Source organism: Pelecanus crispus, chromosome 12 (genome assembly GCF_030463565.1).
Source record: "Pelecanus crispus isolate bPelCri1 chromosome 12, bPelCri1.pri, whole genome shotgun sequence".
Lineage (NCBI taxonomy): Eukaryota > Metazoa > Chordata > Aves > Pelecaniformes > Pelecanidae > Pelecanus > Pelecanus crispus.
In genome coordinates, this window is record NC_134654.1 from 4,833,726 (window position 1) to 4,852,532 (window position 18,807).

An 18,807-nucleotide genomic window follows, 5' to 3' on the forward strand; every position below is an offset into this window, starting at 1 on the left:
ACACCCACAAAGTGACCTCAGTACAGCGCAGAGATACCTGAACTTGTTTTCAGTGACAAGTCTACCCACAGCAACAGGGAGTGCAGTGCAGGCTAGTTTATTCTGGTTCCTGAGTATATGTGAAGAGGTATTTTTTTTTGTACAAAAACTGGCACTCAAAAGAATCCAAACGGAACTGCATAGTCCTAAGGCACTATTTTTTGTTGGCAGTTTCAATGCAAAATTAACTAGCAAAGATGAAAGATTCCAAGATCGCAGGAATTTTTTTTGCTCCTACTCACATATCCTAAGAAGGCCAAACAATGCTCAGATATTACATTGGTCTATTGATAGACATAAATGTCCTTCCCCTCAAATTCCGATGCCCTGTAGAAACGTAACTCAGTTGAAGATTTCAGTTTGATCCCATCCATCCAGGCCTTACGTGGTAGGAAACACAGCATACGGCATCTATAGAAGACCGGTTGGGTAGCGAGAACCATGTTCACCATCCCTGCAAATAGCTTTGCACTGTCCTTCCCGCTGGAGAGTTCCCTCATGCTCTCTTCTGTGTTAAGAAAGTCTTTTGGATCATTTTGCCCACAGCAGGCTTAGCTGTAAGAATCCAATGCAATTAATATTATCATCCAAACGCAGAACAGAGTTCACCTGAGTTTTTCCTAAATAGCACCTTTAAAACAGGCACCAAGTGAATATATGATGAAAACCCATGACACTGAAGACACATGATGTATTAATTGAAATTTAAAAGTACATAGAACAAATATTTCTTTTTATACATACACACATAAAATAGAAAACTAAAAATATAATTCATACTGCTAGGTCATCACAGGTAGTGTAATAAAAAGTGCTACAGAAATGTATTACGTAGTCCTCAATTAAAAAAAAAAAAAGCTTTAAAAGTCTGCAATTGCATTGCATTTAACTTATTTTCTTAATTTTCGGAAGAAATACTGACTTCTTATTTTCCTGAAGTGGTTAAATACAGAAATTAATTTACTTTTAAACTCAAAGAACTTCCAATGTGATAACTTTTTTTTATGCAGCAAGATGCAACAGCATGGAAAAGCTGAGTAGGAAAAGTGAAGACCTTGTGACTGGGAGAAACTTGGAAATACTCTCCATCATGAATTATGCCTCTGCCCTATTATTTTATGGGAAGGCATACGTACATAGTAATAAATAAAAAGCAGCAGACCGCACATTTTACCCTAGGGTTTACATACAGGAAAACAGATTGGGCAAAGCTAATGAGACCTGAAAAGGCTTTCTCCAACTCGTGGGATCAAGCCTCCAATAACACTGACAGTCAATACAAAAGCTTCAAATGTATCCAGAGCATTGTTATTTCAAAATAACATACTTCATTTAGTAGTCTTCAGAATTGAAATGCCTTTCTTCAGTGTACAAAATGTTTCTCATTAGTTAGAGATTCCAAAAGACAGCAGATTGGGATTGCAATGATCTTAATTTTCCACAAAAGGAAGAAACATCTCACATTTGACCTTTTTTATCCAGTAAAAAGTCTAGAGCCAAGTTTGAGTAGCGTCACGCAAACTTGCACAGCAATGGTTTTCAAGAGGCTCAAAACTGAACCAATGAAATAGTCCATTTTATTTTAGCTTAGCTGCCCTGATTAACTGGGTGATAGTCATCAGACCATGTCACTGAAAGTTTGCATTCCAGCTGCTTACAGCTGTCCAAAATACCAACAAAGCTTTCAGCATCCACTGCTGATGCTTTTAACCTTCAGAACGGCCACATATCAAATACAGCACAACTAAACAGAAGTTTCAGGCAAATCATCCGTTTCTTCAAACATATTCAGGGTGTTTTTGCTATTAGTTCTTGAATTATCTTGAACTTTGCTTGGATCTGCAAAAAAATGCATTATAAACAAAACAGGATATGGTAGAAACTGTATATGCAAGATCAAATTTTTGCACATCTATTTTTTGTTAAAAAACCATGCATTTATTTAAACAGGAAGTTGTCAGTTTACTACCATATCTTATACAGAAATTCTTCCGTCTGCCCCTTTTCATTATTACTGAGATCATTCTGCTAAGCAATATAAATGCTAATTGGCTCAAGAACAAACTTAGAACAAGTCTCCCAGATCCTCATATGCCCCTATTGTAAACTCTGACGCCTGCTGCCAGAAGGACATCTGACACCTCAAAGTTAGGTCATTTCTCTGTTACGCTTCCAACACTGTCAGCAGATGGGTATCTTGAATTTCCTGGTCAACATGCACACGGGGCAGTTTGTCATCCAATATATATCGCAAAACATAAACATGAATGTTCTAGGGTTAAAAACAGCAGACTATAGCACTGTCAGGGAGAATCAGTCCGATTTCTTGCCAGATTTTGCAATCCTATATAACTATTTAAGGACTAAATGTACTTTATGACAACTTTTTCAAAATAATATTTTCTGTCTATTAGAAAGTTCTCCGGCCTTATACCATTCAAATGCCATAAGAGAATGTAAAACTTAGATCAAGTATAAGTGCTTAGAGAAAAATAAAGAAAAGGTAAAACCACCATGTTCTGGTGCCAAGGGGTAAATAATGAGAGTCTGTAACCAACCCTCTCTCCAAATCGTTAAAAATAATTTAACACCCCTAGCGTATTAGCCATGAGTTTCCCTAGCAGTAAAGTGTGGTTGAATACCTGGATTATGAGAGTTTATATTTTCAAAGGTATAAAACTATGTATCAAAGCATTTCTAAGAAAAAAAGTGATTTCACAAATACGATGCTGTAAAATTCTGTAGTACCTGTTGGCCCTGGATCTTCATTAATAAATGAAACATGTGTTTTCCACTCGGTCCATTTCACTTCATTAATCCTGTTTATATTGTATATAAGTTGTGTTATTAGTATGCATTGTCTCCCAGCTGCATAGCTGCATTTCCCCTTTCATTTCTTTATTCCTTCTTGGGATGTCATACTTTACCACCAACACCTGCTTTGCTGGCACTAAAAGGCTGAGTATCTTTTGCAGTGTTACTATAGGAAGATGATAATACTAAGAGTACTTTATAATTTCACACATTACAAGTACAGTCTTGAAACTCACATATTTAAGTATTTTTCATAAAACAGCATAGTAATATTTTCTTTAATACGGTAATCATCAATTAGCAATCCATTTAAATAGAATTACTTTTAAGCTAACATTCAAAGGATATTATGACAAAGTACATTTACTGCAAGCAGACTTGTACATTAAAAACATATGAAGTTGAAAATCTGTTTTCTTACAAAAAAATTGTCTACATAAAAAACCCTATACATTTTCCCTTTTTTTAAACAATTGGTTACAACTGAAAAAAAATGGATTTTTGTACACCTAATATAATTTGTAGAGATGTAGAAGTATTTTGAAGAGGCTTTTGAGGAGAAATAACCTTGAAGAAACATACAGAGCAGAATTGATAGCACAGTATTCTAAGCTTTGCTTTACCTTAAACACACCCTGGTGTCATTTTCAGCCACTTTACACCGTTCTCCCAGTTGGAATTTTTTCCTCAAACATTTTGGTAAGAATTTTTCAAATTCCAAAATAGTTCTGGCTCTCTATTAACAATAAATAGTAACACAAGTATGGTTAACCATATTCAAAATCGTCTGACTTCATAGCATATATATGCAGGCTCCATGTTTCCTTAAAACACGTCATGCCTCCATCCACCATCCATAACCAACACTGATTCCAACAACAGTAAATAATATGGCATGCCACTTGTTACTTGGCATGTGCAAATAGGGAGTCCACAGCTTTCTCTAGTTAGCCCCACCGCAGAAGGCATACTCGGAGAAGAATCAAGAGATCTGACTCCAGGCTCAGTGTTTAGGGTTTAATGCTAACAATCCTTCGTGCAACACCCTGCCACAGGGATATATATAACCTGTAGTGGGATGCTGCCCACCACAGAAAGCAACTCCAGTTCTAATTATGACTGCGTTCTCGATGACAGCTTGGGACTCAGAGCTGTCGAGCCTTGGTAAAAGACCAGGCTTGGATAAGGTATGAGAAATTGGAATGAACTCATGCATTGCTCAAACTCAAGGGATGGAATAGGAGAGCATGCTGTGTTACAGATTTCTGGGCAGATAATGAAACACACCTTCCTCCTGACATATCAAGGGGAATGGAAGTCATAAAGGTATGTGACAGTGCATGAGGTTGAAAATCTGAGCCATAAGATAGTTGTTTAGGATAGTTGTTAATTCTGGACTTATTACAATACCCTAAAATTACTTATTTCCATTATTTGTACACATATACAAATAGGGATTATCCTTGTTCATACCTCACCCCTTCTGTCAGCATGGTAACTTACCATAGGTACAGCTCAAAAGATTTTAGCCAATGCATCTATACTTCACTAAGCAAACTAGCTCACAAACAAACCTGGAGTTTCCAGATGTGCTCACTCTCTTTCGAAATATCTTCCACTGTTTCTCCCATTAATGCAATCAGCATGTTCAAGAGAAGAACAAAAGTCAACACAACAAAAGTTATGAGGAGCAGAAGAAATAGCACAGGATACTTTGAATTTTGCTGGATCTCCAGATCACCCAGCCCTAGGGTGAGCTTAAAAAGATCCATCAGAACAGGTCCCAGACTGCTGTTGGAATGGCATTCACTGCCACCTTGGCAAGTTTCAATCAATGCAGCAAGAGCTGAGAAGAAAGCACGAGAAAATTTTAATCACAATAATGCTTTATGTGTACATGGCATTTTATCCTAAAGAATTCAAAATGCACTGCTTAATAAAGAGCTAGAGCTGCCCAGCAACATACCCAGCAGCAGGCAGCAGCTAGATGACAGATTAACAGGAAGCAGAAAGAGCCCACGTCCAAATGAAATTGCAGGCAATTGAGCAAGAGCCAAATTACTTATCTGTTCAGATAGTCTCTAGACAGTTTAAATCTCTAAACTTGTCTTTTTAATATCCAGAAGAAACCTCAACATGAGCTCTCATCATGACAAAAGGGTTCTTATTCATAATAATGCTAAAATTTTTACTCACACAGAGCATCAGTGCTTTTCTCCAGTAATATTTACCTACGCCAAATCCCAGCAAAAACACGATATAGACAACTAAAAATTTTATCACATCTTGCAGGATGACCTAAAAATTAAATTAAATATTTATCAGAAATGAAAACTGAGAACTAGTTTTATGCTTATGAATTCTGCAGGGATACAGGTGTAGCATACACTAAAGTGTCCCATTGCTTTCATTAAGCAAAATGGTTGTAGTCTCAGTGAGAAACCCAGCGAAGGTTTAGGTCTGATTTTTTCATCACATGACTGAGAGCCTGGTGTGTTGTGTACTTCCAAGGGTGACTAACTCGGTACAATATAGGCATTACAGCATATGAAGCAATTAAATAGAACTACATTAGCTGGAAAAACACGAGTTAGTTACATATTTATATAACAAAATGCTAATTTTAAGATACAAACTAGTTTCTGCCATTGAAGTTACATGGTGTATTCTGCTGAAATAATACGTATAAACTGAAAATAAGAGATTTCAATATGAACTCTAAAATACAACTAAATTGCTGAATATGCTCGATTGGGATTGTATCATAATAAGCAAGTATCATAACAAGGCAGGTAAAACAAAACAAAACAAACTTGCCTTTTGAATCATAACACTGTAAATGCCCATGGACTGGAAACCTCTGGTGAAATAGAGCATATTAGCCCATCCTAGGGCCATTGCCAAAACAAGACACACGAGGTGTTCTTTGTAGGAAAACAAGTACAAAAAGACAGAGAAGATCACAAGCAAAGCTTGTATAAAACTGTTAAAAAACAAACACATGTATGTAAAAGGGAAATTACTAGCACAAAACCAACAACATAATGGAAAAATATGAAAGCAAGGCTTCTTATGTTTCAATTCTAATTTCATACTGCATTCTATTTTCCCCTATGAACATTACCATTATTGTTTAACAATAAAATAGATGAGTACAGGCAGTGTAAGTATATTAACATATTAGGATTATATTTATTAAAGCTTACTTTAAGTGAACTATCCTCCCCAAAATAGCTGGTCAATGCAGATTTTGCTGACAAAGACATTAAGAATTCTTAATAGTATCTTTGAGGTCATTTAATTCAAGCTTTAGCTTAATGAATTGTCAGAATCATTACAGATTTTCCATGAACAAGGAAGACACTGGTAGAAGGTGTGATGTGCTGTGATAGGACGTAGACCAGATTCTCAGCAGCACAATATTGATATCAGTGTCATTGGAGGAGGAGGAGGAAAGGTAGAGTTAAGCCACCTCTCTTTTTATTGATCCTGCAATCATATGCTATTAATGAGAGGGAATCACCTGTGCTTTATCTAGGCCAGCTGATAGGATACTCCCATCAGCCAGCTGAACCAGCTTTATGCTATTTTTCCTTCCTGAAGGAGTCAAGAGGAGCATGAAATTGTATCTGGTTTATTAACCGATTTTTTTAAACGCATTTCTCTATATACAGCACTAAAGAGATACAGCATCAGGAGAAGCTAAAGACAGCACTGTACTTTGGAAAAAATCCAGTCCGTACACATCAACCCCCAGTATTGTTACTGACCTCTGCAACCATTAGTGTGTATGTTACAGAAAAGCTGCATGTAAGATTATGTTCATCCCTCCAAAAACTGATAATCCAGAGAAAAAGTGAGCATCTGCTACAGGAGTACATTCTCTGTGACCATGAGATAGATAAGAATTTTATATATAGTAGAAGATATATGCATGACAGACTTACAACGCAAAGTGGAACCACGCATCAGAAAGAATTGACTGCAGGTCTGAGGGCCTAAGCAGAAAGATGGCTACACTCTATGTAGACACATATAAAATACAGAAATGGCAGTGAGAGAAAGCAGGCCTCAAAACTGATTTTTCAAAATAATTTAATTGAAGTTCATCTTCTAAAAAAAAAAAAATCAATCTACTGATAAGACATAACTTCCAGAATTAAAAATCTTTTTATATAGATAAAAATCTTTTTATCTTTTTATTTTGTAACTTCAAAGTTTCAGTTTCTGTCATCTCTGGCATAATTTAGCAGTTAGTTACTGTTTTTAATTACTTACAGTATATGGTAAAAATCATACACTGTTTTTTTTCCCCCATTACAAGTTCTAATTCAACAGTGTCCTTAAAGCCAGTAATTTGACAACGTCAGTGTTACACAAATATAAAATCTCTGTCTTGAGAATTCGAAAGGAAAAAACCCTCATATTTGCTTCCCAGAGCAATACAGTTATATTCAAATATATATTCCCGGTCATTCCAAATAAGTGATGTATTGTGCCAAAGACTTTTAGACATTACACATATAAAGACATTGCAAACATATTTCCAAGATCATCATCATCAGTGTATTCATAAATCTAGAGAAATTCTTTACCTATTTTGTTACGTATTTGTTATTAAAAGGTCTTACCTCTTTTATGGCTAAAAATATTGCTCCTAACATAACCATCACCTGTCCCAATAACTGCAGCCATCCCACACCACGTGTTAGAGCTAGTGGATAAGGTGGAGCCTGTAAGACAGGTCCAAAATGAAAGACTGAGTTCCATACCTGAAGAGTAAAAGGCAAAGTAACAGGAAGCCTCACATACGTAGCCCTCTGGGTACCCAATTTCTTCTTTCTCACTGAGAGTTTTCTTCATGGTGGATTTACAGAATCAGCCCCCTAACATGTATATTTGAAATGCCAGAAGTTTCTTTCTTAAAAGAAAAACAAAAAACCCTCCCCACACTTTTAGAATTTTAACTGCCTGTCTCTGTATTATGTATTTGTATTTCAGGTCACTTTCACAAAATGCAAATCTCCTCTATTGCTGCTGCTCTTCCTTCCAGATACAAAGACCTGGTGTGGGAGATCCTGGTCTCACTACAGCCAGATATTCTGCTATCTGTTTTTGGTTTAGCATTTTAAATACAATTCAGGAAATACTATTACATTTAAAGCAGTAAAATTTGCTGAGATTAAGTTGCTGTACTCACTTCATTTTCATTAGGCCTGTGGTAGGAAACTAACGTTAGTGTTATGTTGTATAGAAAATAAAAACAACATGACATAAAAAACATGTGTCGTGCAAACTTCTTCCATTTCATTCGCAGGAGTGAATTCAGAGGCTCCAAAGTCAGCATTTCATGACGATTCTGTAGGGAAAAAAACTAATTACAATTTGAACTTGCCACCTGTACGGAAACTGAGATCATTTCAGGCATGTATTTTCTGTATTTCATTCAGTATCTGTCCTTACTGATCTAGAAACACGTCTATGCTCAGACCCTAACACATCATATACGTCAGACTTTAACCTGACAAGATACAATGGGACAACTCCAGCTCATGCTGGGATAACCTGCCATACTCTGGTAAATTATGATCCACCTAAAACTGTAATGTGACCTTCTGGTCTTGCTTCCTACAGAAGTTTTATGGCAGTATTTGAATTTAGCAAATGGAAAATTCTGGCTTTTAAAAGCTAACATTTTCTGATAAGGTCCTTCCTAAATGCCTAAAATACATACCTGTTGAGTAAAGTTTATAACTTTAGGCAGAGTATTCTCATAAAGTATTTCTGTTTGCTTGCCCTGTTCCCATGCACTATCTTAGGCAGCTGCTAGTGGCCACTCCATGGAGACAAGACACTAGCTTTGGTCTGACCAGCTGGGCCATATTCATCTTCCCATGGAAGGCAAATTAACACTACAAATGCAGAACAAACAGTCCCAAATTACCTAGCCAGTGTTTCAGGACCTGAATACATATTCACTGACAGTTGACAATCTACAGAGGTATAAAATTCATCTTGCTCCCGATACAAAACTGAGAACCAAAAATTACTGTTTACTGTTTTACAAGTAATTCAGTCAAATCTACAGGCTAACACATCTGAAATTAGTGTACTGCTAGAATATATATTTTAGAAATAGGTAACTTACACCAATATTTGTATTATAGACAATAATTTCCAATACTGAATTGTCTGCGGTGGTATCTAGTTCTGTCAGATCATAAAGAGAAGATTGAACAGGACCATAAGCCCAGTCTGTGAATTTTCTTGACAGGCTCCTGTTAGGCTTGTCTCTTATCTCTCTGCTCAGGATGTATTTCAGAATCTAAAACATTAACAGAATCATTTGTAAGCAGATGCGTTCTTCATGGGAAGGGAGAAAGCACACATACGTACTTGCCGAAACCCCTACCTTTTAACTATCACATTTTCTACAGTAGTGCAATTCAATGTATTTGTAATTCTGCTATTCAATTCAGTGTTAGAGGTGACAGACCTCTAGGAAATAAATACAGTGTTTTTAATGCCTCCAGATTTTCTGTCAGAGACATTTTTCTAAAGGATGAAAGCACAATTTTCCATGGGTTCACATTTCTATCTTCCTTTAACTTAATCAATTACTTTCTAAATTATGCCATTGTCAATTCTTTACCACAATACAGTTGATTTATGACAGCCAAATTCTACAGCAGCATAACAGAGCACTTCTAGTGAGTTTCCTGAAATTATTCAAAGACTGTATATTGTATAAGTGTAGTATTGTAATAAATAAAGAATTCCTGAGTTTCTGTACAACAGAAGGGTTTGCAAGGCTGTTTTAAAACAGCACATGTATTTTGTACAGAGAGGGGTTGTTAGAGGGAAACCTCGAAGGGTGGAAGCAACATTGCAATAGAAATATTTGCTTGTATTTTGAACAAAATTAGCTCACCAAATACTACTGACACATAGTACAGCATAACCAGCATGGAAAACTACATGTCAGAGCACTAACATCTGAGTACATAGTTGGCCTTGACGCTTCCTCCATACTTAATTTCTCTTAGATGCTACTGAAATAATACCCACCTCTAATTTGCCAGTTTTTGCAGCTAATTGTAGTGGTGTCAAGCCCTCCTTATTCTTTGTTGTTTCCAAATTTCTGTCTTTACTTTTCAACAAAATCATATCATACATTCTGATTACAAAGTCATTCTGAGTTTTAAAGTCCTCTGCCACAGTAACTAATGCATGGAGGATATTGTTTCCTCTGGAATCCTGAGAAGTAATATTAGTCCTGGTATTGTCCATTAACAGTTGAATTATGTCTGGTTGATTGGTACATGCAGCTAATGCCAGTGCAGTTTCACCTACAAAATTGTAAAATGTAGCATGTATTCATGTTTTATTACAAGCATTCAAATCGTATTATAAAAGAGTGACTGTGTTAAGCATCTTAATATATGAAAGCGCATTTACATATTGATTGTATTGAATTTAGCTCTTGTTTTATAAAAGCTTAATTTGCATGAAAACATTGTTTGGAGAAAGCCTTCAAAATCAAATTTGTTACATTTTACTTGCCATTCAGCATTTACAATTTTTTGTAAATGCTTTACAATTATTTCTGAGTGTTTATAATACATTGCACTCCGGCAAGTTACTTTTACAAAAGGTACTACGCCATTTTTATACCTTGTGATGTGAGTTTCCTAATCTAGGTTTAGCTACAGCAATGATTCACACTTGCCTATCTTCCATACTGTCTTACTTGTTAGGGTATTCCTCCTAACTTTTCCAGAGAGATCACATTTCCACTTACCGAAATAAAAGCCTTCATGCTTATGTTTGGGATTAAAGAAAATACCCTGGGCATGAGCATTGACATCAGCTCCTTTTTCTATAAGGCTCTGAGTTATTTCATATTGTCTTCTTTCAATAGCAATATTTAGAGCTGTCTGGCCTGAAACAACAGACATAGGTATTTAGTGATGAATCTCTTAAGGACATGATGAAACATTAGTGATGTTTCACAATGGATAGCACCAGTGATAATGAATAAAAGTTGTTTTCGGAATTTAAACCATCATTAGAAAGTTTGCAGAAAACATTACTTTTATGGGTGGTATATTTAACCGTATACCTGAAATTGGTATCAGATGGCAATACCTTTATATGCCTCTTCTGTGTATGCTGCATTGATAAATCTCTCCAAAATACCATTTTCTTCTGCAAAGGACAGTAGCGTATTCACTATCTCATTTGTGTTTTGGTTGATGTTCAGCAGAGCTTTCATCAGACAAGTTTTCCCAGTATCTGAAGCTGTGAATTTTTTCATCAGATAATCTACAAGAGTGAATTTTGAGATTAGATTGATCATTATTTATTAAAGTGGATGTAAAATAATGCTAAGCTTTTGTTATTAGGGGTGGAACCTGAGGGATGTATAAGAACATAAACTATTTGCCAAACAATTACTCCATCCTATTCACTTTGTGTCTGAGCTATGTATACTTGGTGAGATGATGCATTCAGAGATGTGGGACTAATTAGTAAGGTAGCCAATGCACTTGGTTTCTCTTTTGGACATCCCAGTGCTGTGGTAACTCCAGAGAGACCCAGAACCCTTTTCTAACTTCTCTGCCCGTTCTACCGTGCTGCACACATCACAAGCCCTGCGATTTGAGTGCAGTTTGAAGAGAGACATCAGCTTTGAGTCTCGTGCTACAGAAGGCTAGCTTAGGTACGGCTTTCGGAACGCAGTGCAGATAGACCCTCCGTGTATCAGCAAGGAGGTGGTTGGTTGAATACCTTAAGCTTTCATTTAGAAATAGGAAACGTGACATACACTACATTGCAAACGAGTGACTGCAAATTCACAGGTAAGTAGCTTTTGCACAGAGATATTTCCCAGTTTTAGACTACACATATGCTGCTAGAAGAGCTAACAATCTTCCTTCAGGTAACTCCACAGCTCACCTGGCACAGTCATGTTTGTACACGCATTTGATCGTTCCTTCAGCTCCGCGAGCAGACATTGCAGTTCTTCTATATTCCCCTCAGATACTGCCCGAAATATGTATCTTTTCAACTTCTTCCGGGCACTGGTCTGCTCAGGTCCTTGTGATATGTTAGCACTGAATTATAAGAAACAATAATGAAATTGCTGATTCACTTTACTGTGCTTTATTTTATTTTCTATGTAAGAGGAAAAAGAAATAACTACATATACTTCCCCCACTTCCATGTATGTCTTGGCATGGATCTCTCAAAATGTTTCTGCAGGTTGCTTATTTGCAGATAAGTGGCTATTGAGAGGGTTTTTATAATAAAAATGTAAATTTTTCAAGTATTTTGTTTTGCTTTTTTTTCCAGTTTATCCATTCTTCTAAAGCAAAGGCTAGGAAATACTTCTCTGCTTCTCTGATCTGTCCACGACTCGCTGACTTCAGTGCCTGAAGTTCCCTGATGTTGCACTTCAGCTGCACCCATCCCACTCACAGCAGAAGATAATTTTTAACCTCACATCTTCTTACACAACTTTCCTGATCATACATTAGTCTGCAATAAGAATGTTTTAATATTTCCCCCCCAGTCAGAAATACTCCTTGCTGATTTCCATTGGAAGCCTCTCCTTCATACATTAGCTCTCTCTCTTCCCTTCCCAGTGAAATCAACTACCAGGATTACTAGTCCTCAGAAATGTTAAGCAAGTACATTTTGTTGATTCCATCAAGCTAACAGATATTTCTTAATACTGATTGAAATAGAGGGCAATACTTCACCCTCCAAAATAAATATTTTCTATCTTATAAGAATTTGCTTTTGAAGGAAGAATGCATTATATTGTTGCTAAACAATATTGATTTTTGAGAATTTGGTCATGTCTAGTGTTTAGGTCTTGTGCTGTCATCTAGGAAACAGAATTTACATACGAAGAATCCTCACACTAAAAATGAGATTTGAGAAAAGTAGAAGTTAGAGTTGTTTATTTCAAAATGTAATTATTGAAGAATCAGAAATGCATGCACACATATGACCTTATTTCTAAAACATGGCAGGCAAAATAGGTAATATCTGCCCTATCATAGACTTAATTCATTGAAGAGATACTTCACGTCTCCACTCACCAACAACTGTCTACATTAGGGCTATATTCAGTGGCATCATCCTGAAGAGACTGGGGGGAATCCATATCTTCCCCATTTCCAGATGCACTACAGAAAACAGTAAAGCATAAGGGCTAAGTCAGGAAGATACTGGAAGACATTTTAGCAAATTGCACGAAGAATCAGTATCTACAGTAGAGCTGAAATTAATGTAATTTGACATTGTGCTTTTTAATGCTAACATTTTATCTCCCCCGTGAATTTTAAAGTGAATGGTAAAAATGAAGAGACCCACAGGATTTTGTTATATTTAAAAAATCATTACGAAAGCAACCTGTTTTGTGTTTTACGATGTTATTTCATTACGGATCCTGAAACTGTGGGAAGCTTTTTTAATTTTTTTGATGTTCACTGCTTATTATGCATCATCCTGAATGCCTGAAGCTTACATTCTTCCTTTTCACATGCTTAATTTGTCATCTGCCACAAAACAAGTGCTAAATCAGTAACTGTACATGGGTTGCAAGCACACAATGAAAGTGATTTACCTAAAGATTTACTACACAGTACACTGTAGGCAACTCAAGAGCATTTTGCAGCTGACTTGAATGGAAGCTTCAGCTAAAAGAAATTGAGGACTGGGCCCTAAATACATATTTAGGTAATCAACTTCAAGGATTTAAATGGCATCGGTATTTTGTAATTGCTGTACATCATTTCCAGACGTTCCTAAAAGCAGATCTAACTTAAAAATTCATTTATTACAATTTTTCTCACTTGTATTTTTGCTTTCTATAAGGTTCAGATTTGATGAATTACCTCATGTTAATAACTTAGGGAGCCTGAACTATTATCTATTGACAAAATGGATGTATGGACAGTAATCATGGAAGGATTCAGCATTGCTCTGCAGATACTCCCTTCCCTTTGAAATAGAGCTGGTAGCTCAGAGTCCATTCTTATTCAGTCCATCACTTCTCTGCAGAAAACTGTGAGGAATCTGGTGATAAAGCATATGTGTGTCTTGGGCAGGTCTGTCCCTGAATGAGGGAGAAATTTGGATACCTCTCCTCTGAAACCAAAATAAAGACTGTCAGCTAATTCCAAAAAACTGATCAGACATCCATCAGACACAAAAACATTTGGCCATTCTGGGCTTATGCTAGATTGGATGCATATTTCCCTTATTCATAATTATTGGCTGTTAGTACCCCACACATTTTTAAAAATTAAGTGCATTCTTCCCAGTCATAATTTTTCTCTATTCATTCAGCATAAATTGCTGCCTTTAAATATTTCAGGCTCAGCATCTTCATGTTCTTTGATTGTTAATGAGCATGGAGGGAGGATGTCAGCACACAGCTGGGAATAGGGTTTGCTAAATTAAACTGTGGTCTTCATGCAGTAGAAAATACACAAATGGGTGCATGGAGTTTGTCTTAACATATCATAAATAGAAACAAGACAAAAAAAGAAGACAGTATTGATTTTAAATGTATTCAAATCTGAGGCCCGATTTATTCAGTGTAAATGACAGCAGTAGATAAACTCAAAGATAAGTCATCTAGCAACAACTGACCTCCAATGGAGTTCTGTCTTTGAAGTGACCAAAAGCTAAGAAAAACCATGTGAAATTTTAGCTCTGAAGTCTAAGGAGAAATAAGGAGTAGCTGCTGAAAAGAAAATAAATATATTTGCAGTACGACTATTGCATATGCATCTAACTTACCATGGACGAATATTTGAATCCATTGGTTTTGAAAACACAGGGGGAGATGTATTATTTGGAGTCACATTGCTTTCGAAACCATCAATCTCCAGAAAAAAGTGTGAACTGTTGAACACAATGCATTTTAAAAACATTAGTAAAAAAAGCAAGCTGAACCATAAAATAAGCACTACACATACGTGCCTAGGACAAGGTTGACAATTCATATTTTCTGGCATTATACCTAATAGGACGCTGGAACAGATGCTTATCTACTTTCCCCTGGGGGGATCCCAACCTCCAATACTGTGCCCGGCACTTTCATGCTGGCAGATGGGCAAAAGATCCCGAGATATTTTTAGGACACATGGCATCAGATCCTGACATGTCTAAGCAGCTACCCCAGCAGCCTAAAAACAGCCTTGCATCCAACTTCTGTGAGAATAGCTAAATGCAAAACCAGACATTTACTGAACAGCCATACATGTACGCATACACACACACATGCATATACGTTTTAATCTAATGCATTCTAGTCCCTATTTCTCCAGCCAGGAGCCATTAGGATGGATGATTTCAAACCCATCAGCAGTGATAATCAGTAAGTCAGAAAGTTTGAAAGGTCACATGTTAAATCACATCAGGCATTTCCAACAGCCAGGACTGAATGTGTAATCTTGCCACTCAGTGCATGACATTTAACTATTTCTTTTCCCTATTTTCAGGGGAAAAAAAAAAAAAAATTGAGACAACACAGAAAAGGGAACATGAGAAGAATAGGAAGATTTCACCCTTTAAAATCCTGCAGAGTTGAGAGGCAAAATCAATGGCTTAGTATTACTAGATCTCATTAAAACATTGCTACATTTCACCAGAGACAGAGGAGTTTCAGTGGTGGATGTAGCAACTCCCACACAGCCTATTGTTCAGAAACGCTCTTACATTTCCAGTAATCCAGTAGTCACCTGGAAAATGTTTCCAGTTCACCTAATATTTATTGTTTAGTCCATAGGATATTCTTTCTTTTGACAGCATCTCCCCAAACAATCCTGTTGAATTAAACATACTGATGCTAAAATGCAGTATTCTATTAGAACACTACTGAACAACCTGTTGATATCTGCTAAAAATAGCATGATCTAAATGGCCCTAGTTCACCTAATTTTCCAACAACCTGGTGATCCAAGTGTTATTTCCCTGTATGTGGTTGTTTAAACATATATGACTTTTTAACATTTGAGATATGTCTGTGAATGTATTCTAAGCAGGCAGCAAGTAAAATGGCACTTCTGGTTAGCAGGACAGCGTCCCTGAAATTACTTAGGCAAGGGGTGCTTTTCAGAGTACAGGAAAAACCTAGACAGAAGCAGGACCATCGCCATCACTTCTACCACACTCGCCAGATTCACAGCTGCTGTAAATCACTGTTGTTTTACTGGGGTCTGGACTTGGCAGAGAGACTAAGGAGTGCAAAAAACATGGGTTCATCCTGCTTTTTTGCATTCCCTGACCCTGATGTGCAGGAACTGTCCCAACATCCATACAGCTGTTGGAGGTCACAGTGAACCTCCAGAAAGCCAGAAGTGCCACACTCTAGGGTTTGCTGGACCACATCACCTGCCCTTGGCTCAGCAACAGTGTGTTCATGCTGAAGATTTTGGCATCCAATAGATGTACAGCAGCTATGAAGTGGGCCCTGTTTTGGAGGCCGACATATAACCTATCCTAGCATGCGGGTTATCTGGGGATACCACAGGGGGACAAAAAAAAACCAAACCACAAACCCAAAACAACCTAAAAGCCACCATGCAAGGCAGGTGGACAACTGCCAACAAATACTCAAGTGCTTACGTGGCCATGATGCACACTCTGAGGAACACTGCCCACAAGCATAATCAGTCTCTGACAACATTGGCAGCACTCCTCCCAGCCTGCCTGTCGGTTTTCCTGTACTTAATTATATACTGTTAGTCCACTCAAATACCAGGACCTTCAAGAAGGGGAAGTCATTGTCTTTTCAGAAAGTGCATATTGCCAATATATTTTGTAAAGTGAGAAATACCACCCATGGAGGTGCACTAGCTGCTTAGTGGCACAGTGGAAGGAAGCATTCTGAAGCAACAGAAGTACAGCAGCATAGAAACATATAATTAATAGAACACGTTAAACCTCTGCATTAAAATTCACGTGATCTTCGTTCCTTATATTACAGGCATGTTGTCGGCCACACCCCAAGCTCTTGGTTGAGAGGTGGGAAAAGCCCCAAGGTTACTGTTACTGATGCCACAAAACTGAATGCAAGATACGAGCTTAAGTAATTGAGGGGTAGTGTTTGCCAGCATTTGTTATAACTACTGAATCTTCCATGGAATTACCCCTTTTTGAAGTACTAGGTGCATTGTGAGCTGTTCAGACATCTCATCTTCCCCTTATGCAAGCAAAGAGCTTCTCTTTTTGAATTTAATGACAGAAGGACAAATTGGGCCACCCAGGCAGTGGGTCTCAAATAACAAATGACACCATTTCTGTGGAAAGTGATTCCTCTGATTATTAAGAATTATAAATGTCAGAACAGCTGAAATTGCCTAGGCCTTCAGAGTTTCAAAAATTGCCATAATAGCTAGTAATTAGCCACAGAGTGAAAAGCTTATGAATGAAAATTCATCCTCACTCTACAGTAACTTAGCTGACTTCAATACCGTAGTATCAGGGATGAATTACTGCTTATATTTCCCCATTCATATTAAATACAAACCCTTAATCCTTGTATTAATTCTCTAGCATAAATTATGAATGACAGTGAATATTTTATAAAATAAATAAAATAATGAAGAAGTCTTGTTAATCAGAATAATATAAGATAGAGTGAATTCAGGTTTCTGGTTGTGATGGGATTTTTCAAACCTCCTGCTCTCCCAGCCTTCATTTTTTAATTCACCTCTGCCTCTCCATCATCTGTCACATTCCCATGTGAGGCTAAGTTTGAAATGCTCCCTTTTTTCAGGCCAGCATCTCTGACATAAAACCTGGTGTAGCCTGCCACGTGATCTTTTTAAAAAGATCACTCTACCTTTTCCTATTGAAACACTGACCATCATTAGACCGCATTCTTGTAAGCTTTTATGGGTATACAGAGTGGATGCCAAAAGCCCAGCTGATGAGAGACACAGACTGATGTACGAGTCCAATGTCTCTAGGATAGGGGTTAAATATTTGTCCCACTAGGGTAAACAGTCATATGTCTACCTAACCAGGATACTCTTCCACTTCTAAACAGCATAAGCATATGCTTTTTGTTAAAGGCACCTTGTGTTCCATCAGGCGTCTCTCATGCATATATGCAGCGTGAATAAAGATGTTAGTAATATTTCAGTGCAAATATCTACTAAAGCAGATAAAACAGGGAGGTTTAGTGTTTTAGACTGAGCTAGAGTCCTACCTTTTCTTCGTGGGAGTACTTTCAGTCGGCTTTTTCTCTTGCTGGTTTGAAGGAGGAATACCAGACGGATTTGTTTTCTTGCCCATTAGTGGAATAATTTCGTTGTTATCTTTAATCATGTTTCTGCAGTAGATAGATTCACAGTTACTTAACTCCTGTTCATTTGAAGAAAGTATAGTGACCAAATTGCCTACTTACAGTCTCTTCACATGTAAGCTCACAAATCTTGATATTTTTTCCAAAGTTTTCATTTTTCAGTTTTTAAGCGCATACACGCCGTTTTATGTGTCAAGGCTGGAAGGTTATATTCAAGACCGATTAAATTACATTCTAAGAAAAGCACCATTAAGAGTGATACCATAAATCCAGGAGAACCATAAATTCAAGCATGTACCTAAATTAAACTGAAGGGAGTCTGTCAATCACAATGACACTATATGTTATTTAGAGAAACAAAAAGAGCACGACTTTTCTAAGTAGCCCTAAAGTTTGTGCACATTTACAGTTAATCTAAGTTGTCTGCTCTTATCCAAGGTAACTTCAGAAAAGAGGTAAATTCCAGGAATATCTGTGCCAACAGATACAACGTGTGACGGAAGGTTCCAGACGTGAAGCGTAGTGAACACAGAAAACTTTTCACTGCATTAAAATAGCAGAAGCAGACAGACAGATTCTGAATACGATGTCCAGGCTGAGCTCAGCTAAATAATCACATGGAT

The 18,807-nt window shown here is 37.1% G+C and overlaps 1 protein-coding gene across 1 annotated transcript; it reads right to left on the reverse strand.

Annotated features, from left to right (window-relative positions):
• Nucleotides 1-802: 802 nt before the first annotated feature.
• TRPV3 (transient receptor potential cation channel subfamily V member 3) lies at nt 803-18,236 on the reverse strand. Its single transcript, XM_009479628.2, has 17 exons — nt 18,089-18,236; nt 14,671-14,775; nt 12,963-13,049; nt 11,812-11,969; nt 11,002-11,178; nt 10,655-10,795; nt 9,922-10,202; nt 9,002-9,178; nt 8,054-8,212; nt 7,485-7,586; nt 6,801-6,874; nt 5,671-5,836; nt 5,085-5,151; nt 4,428-4,699; nt 3,477-3,589; nt 2,788-2,858; nt 803-1,878 (listed from the first exon to the last, which is right to left on the reverse strand). Exons 1-17 carry the CDS (start codon nt 18,205-18,207, stop codon nt 1,784-1,786), a joined length of 2,364 nt encoding a protein of 787 aa, XP_009477903.1. The 5' UTR covers nt 18,208-18,236; the 3' UTR covers nt 803-1,783.
• Between the last annotated feature and the right edge of the window lie 571 nt (nt 18,237-18,807).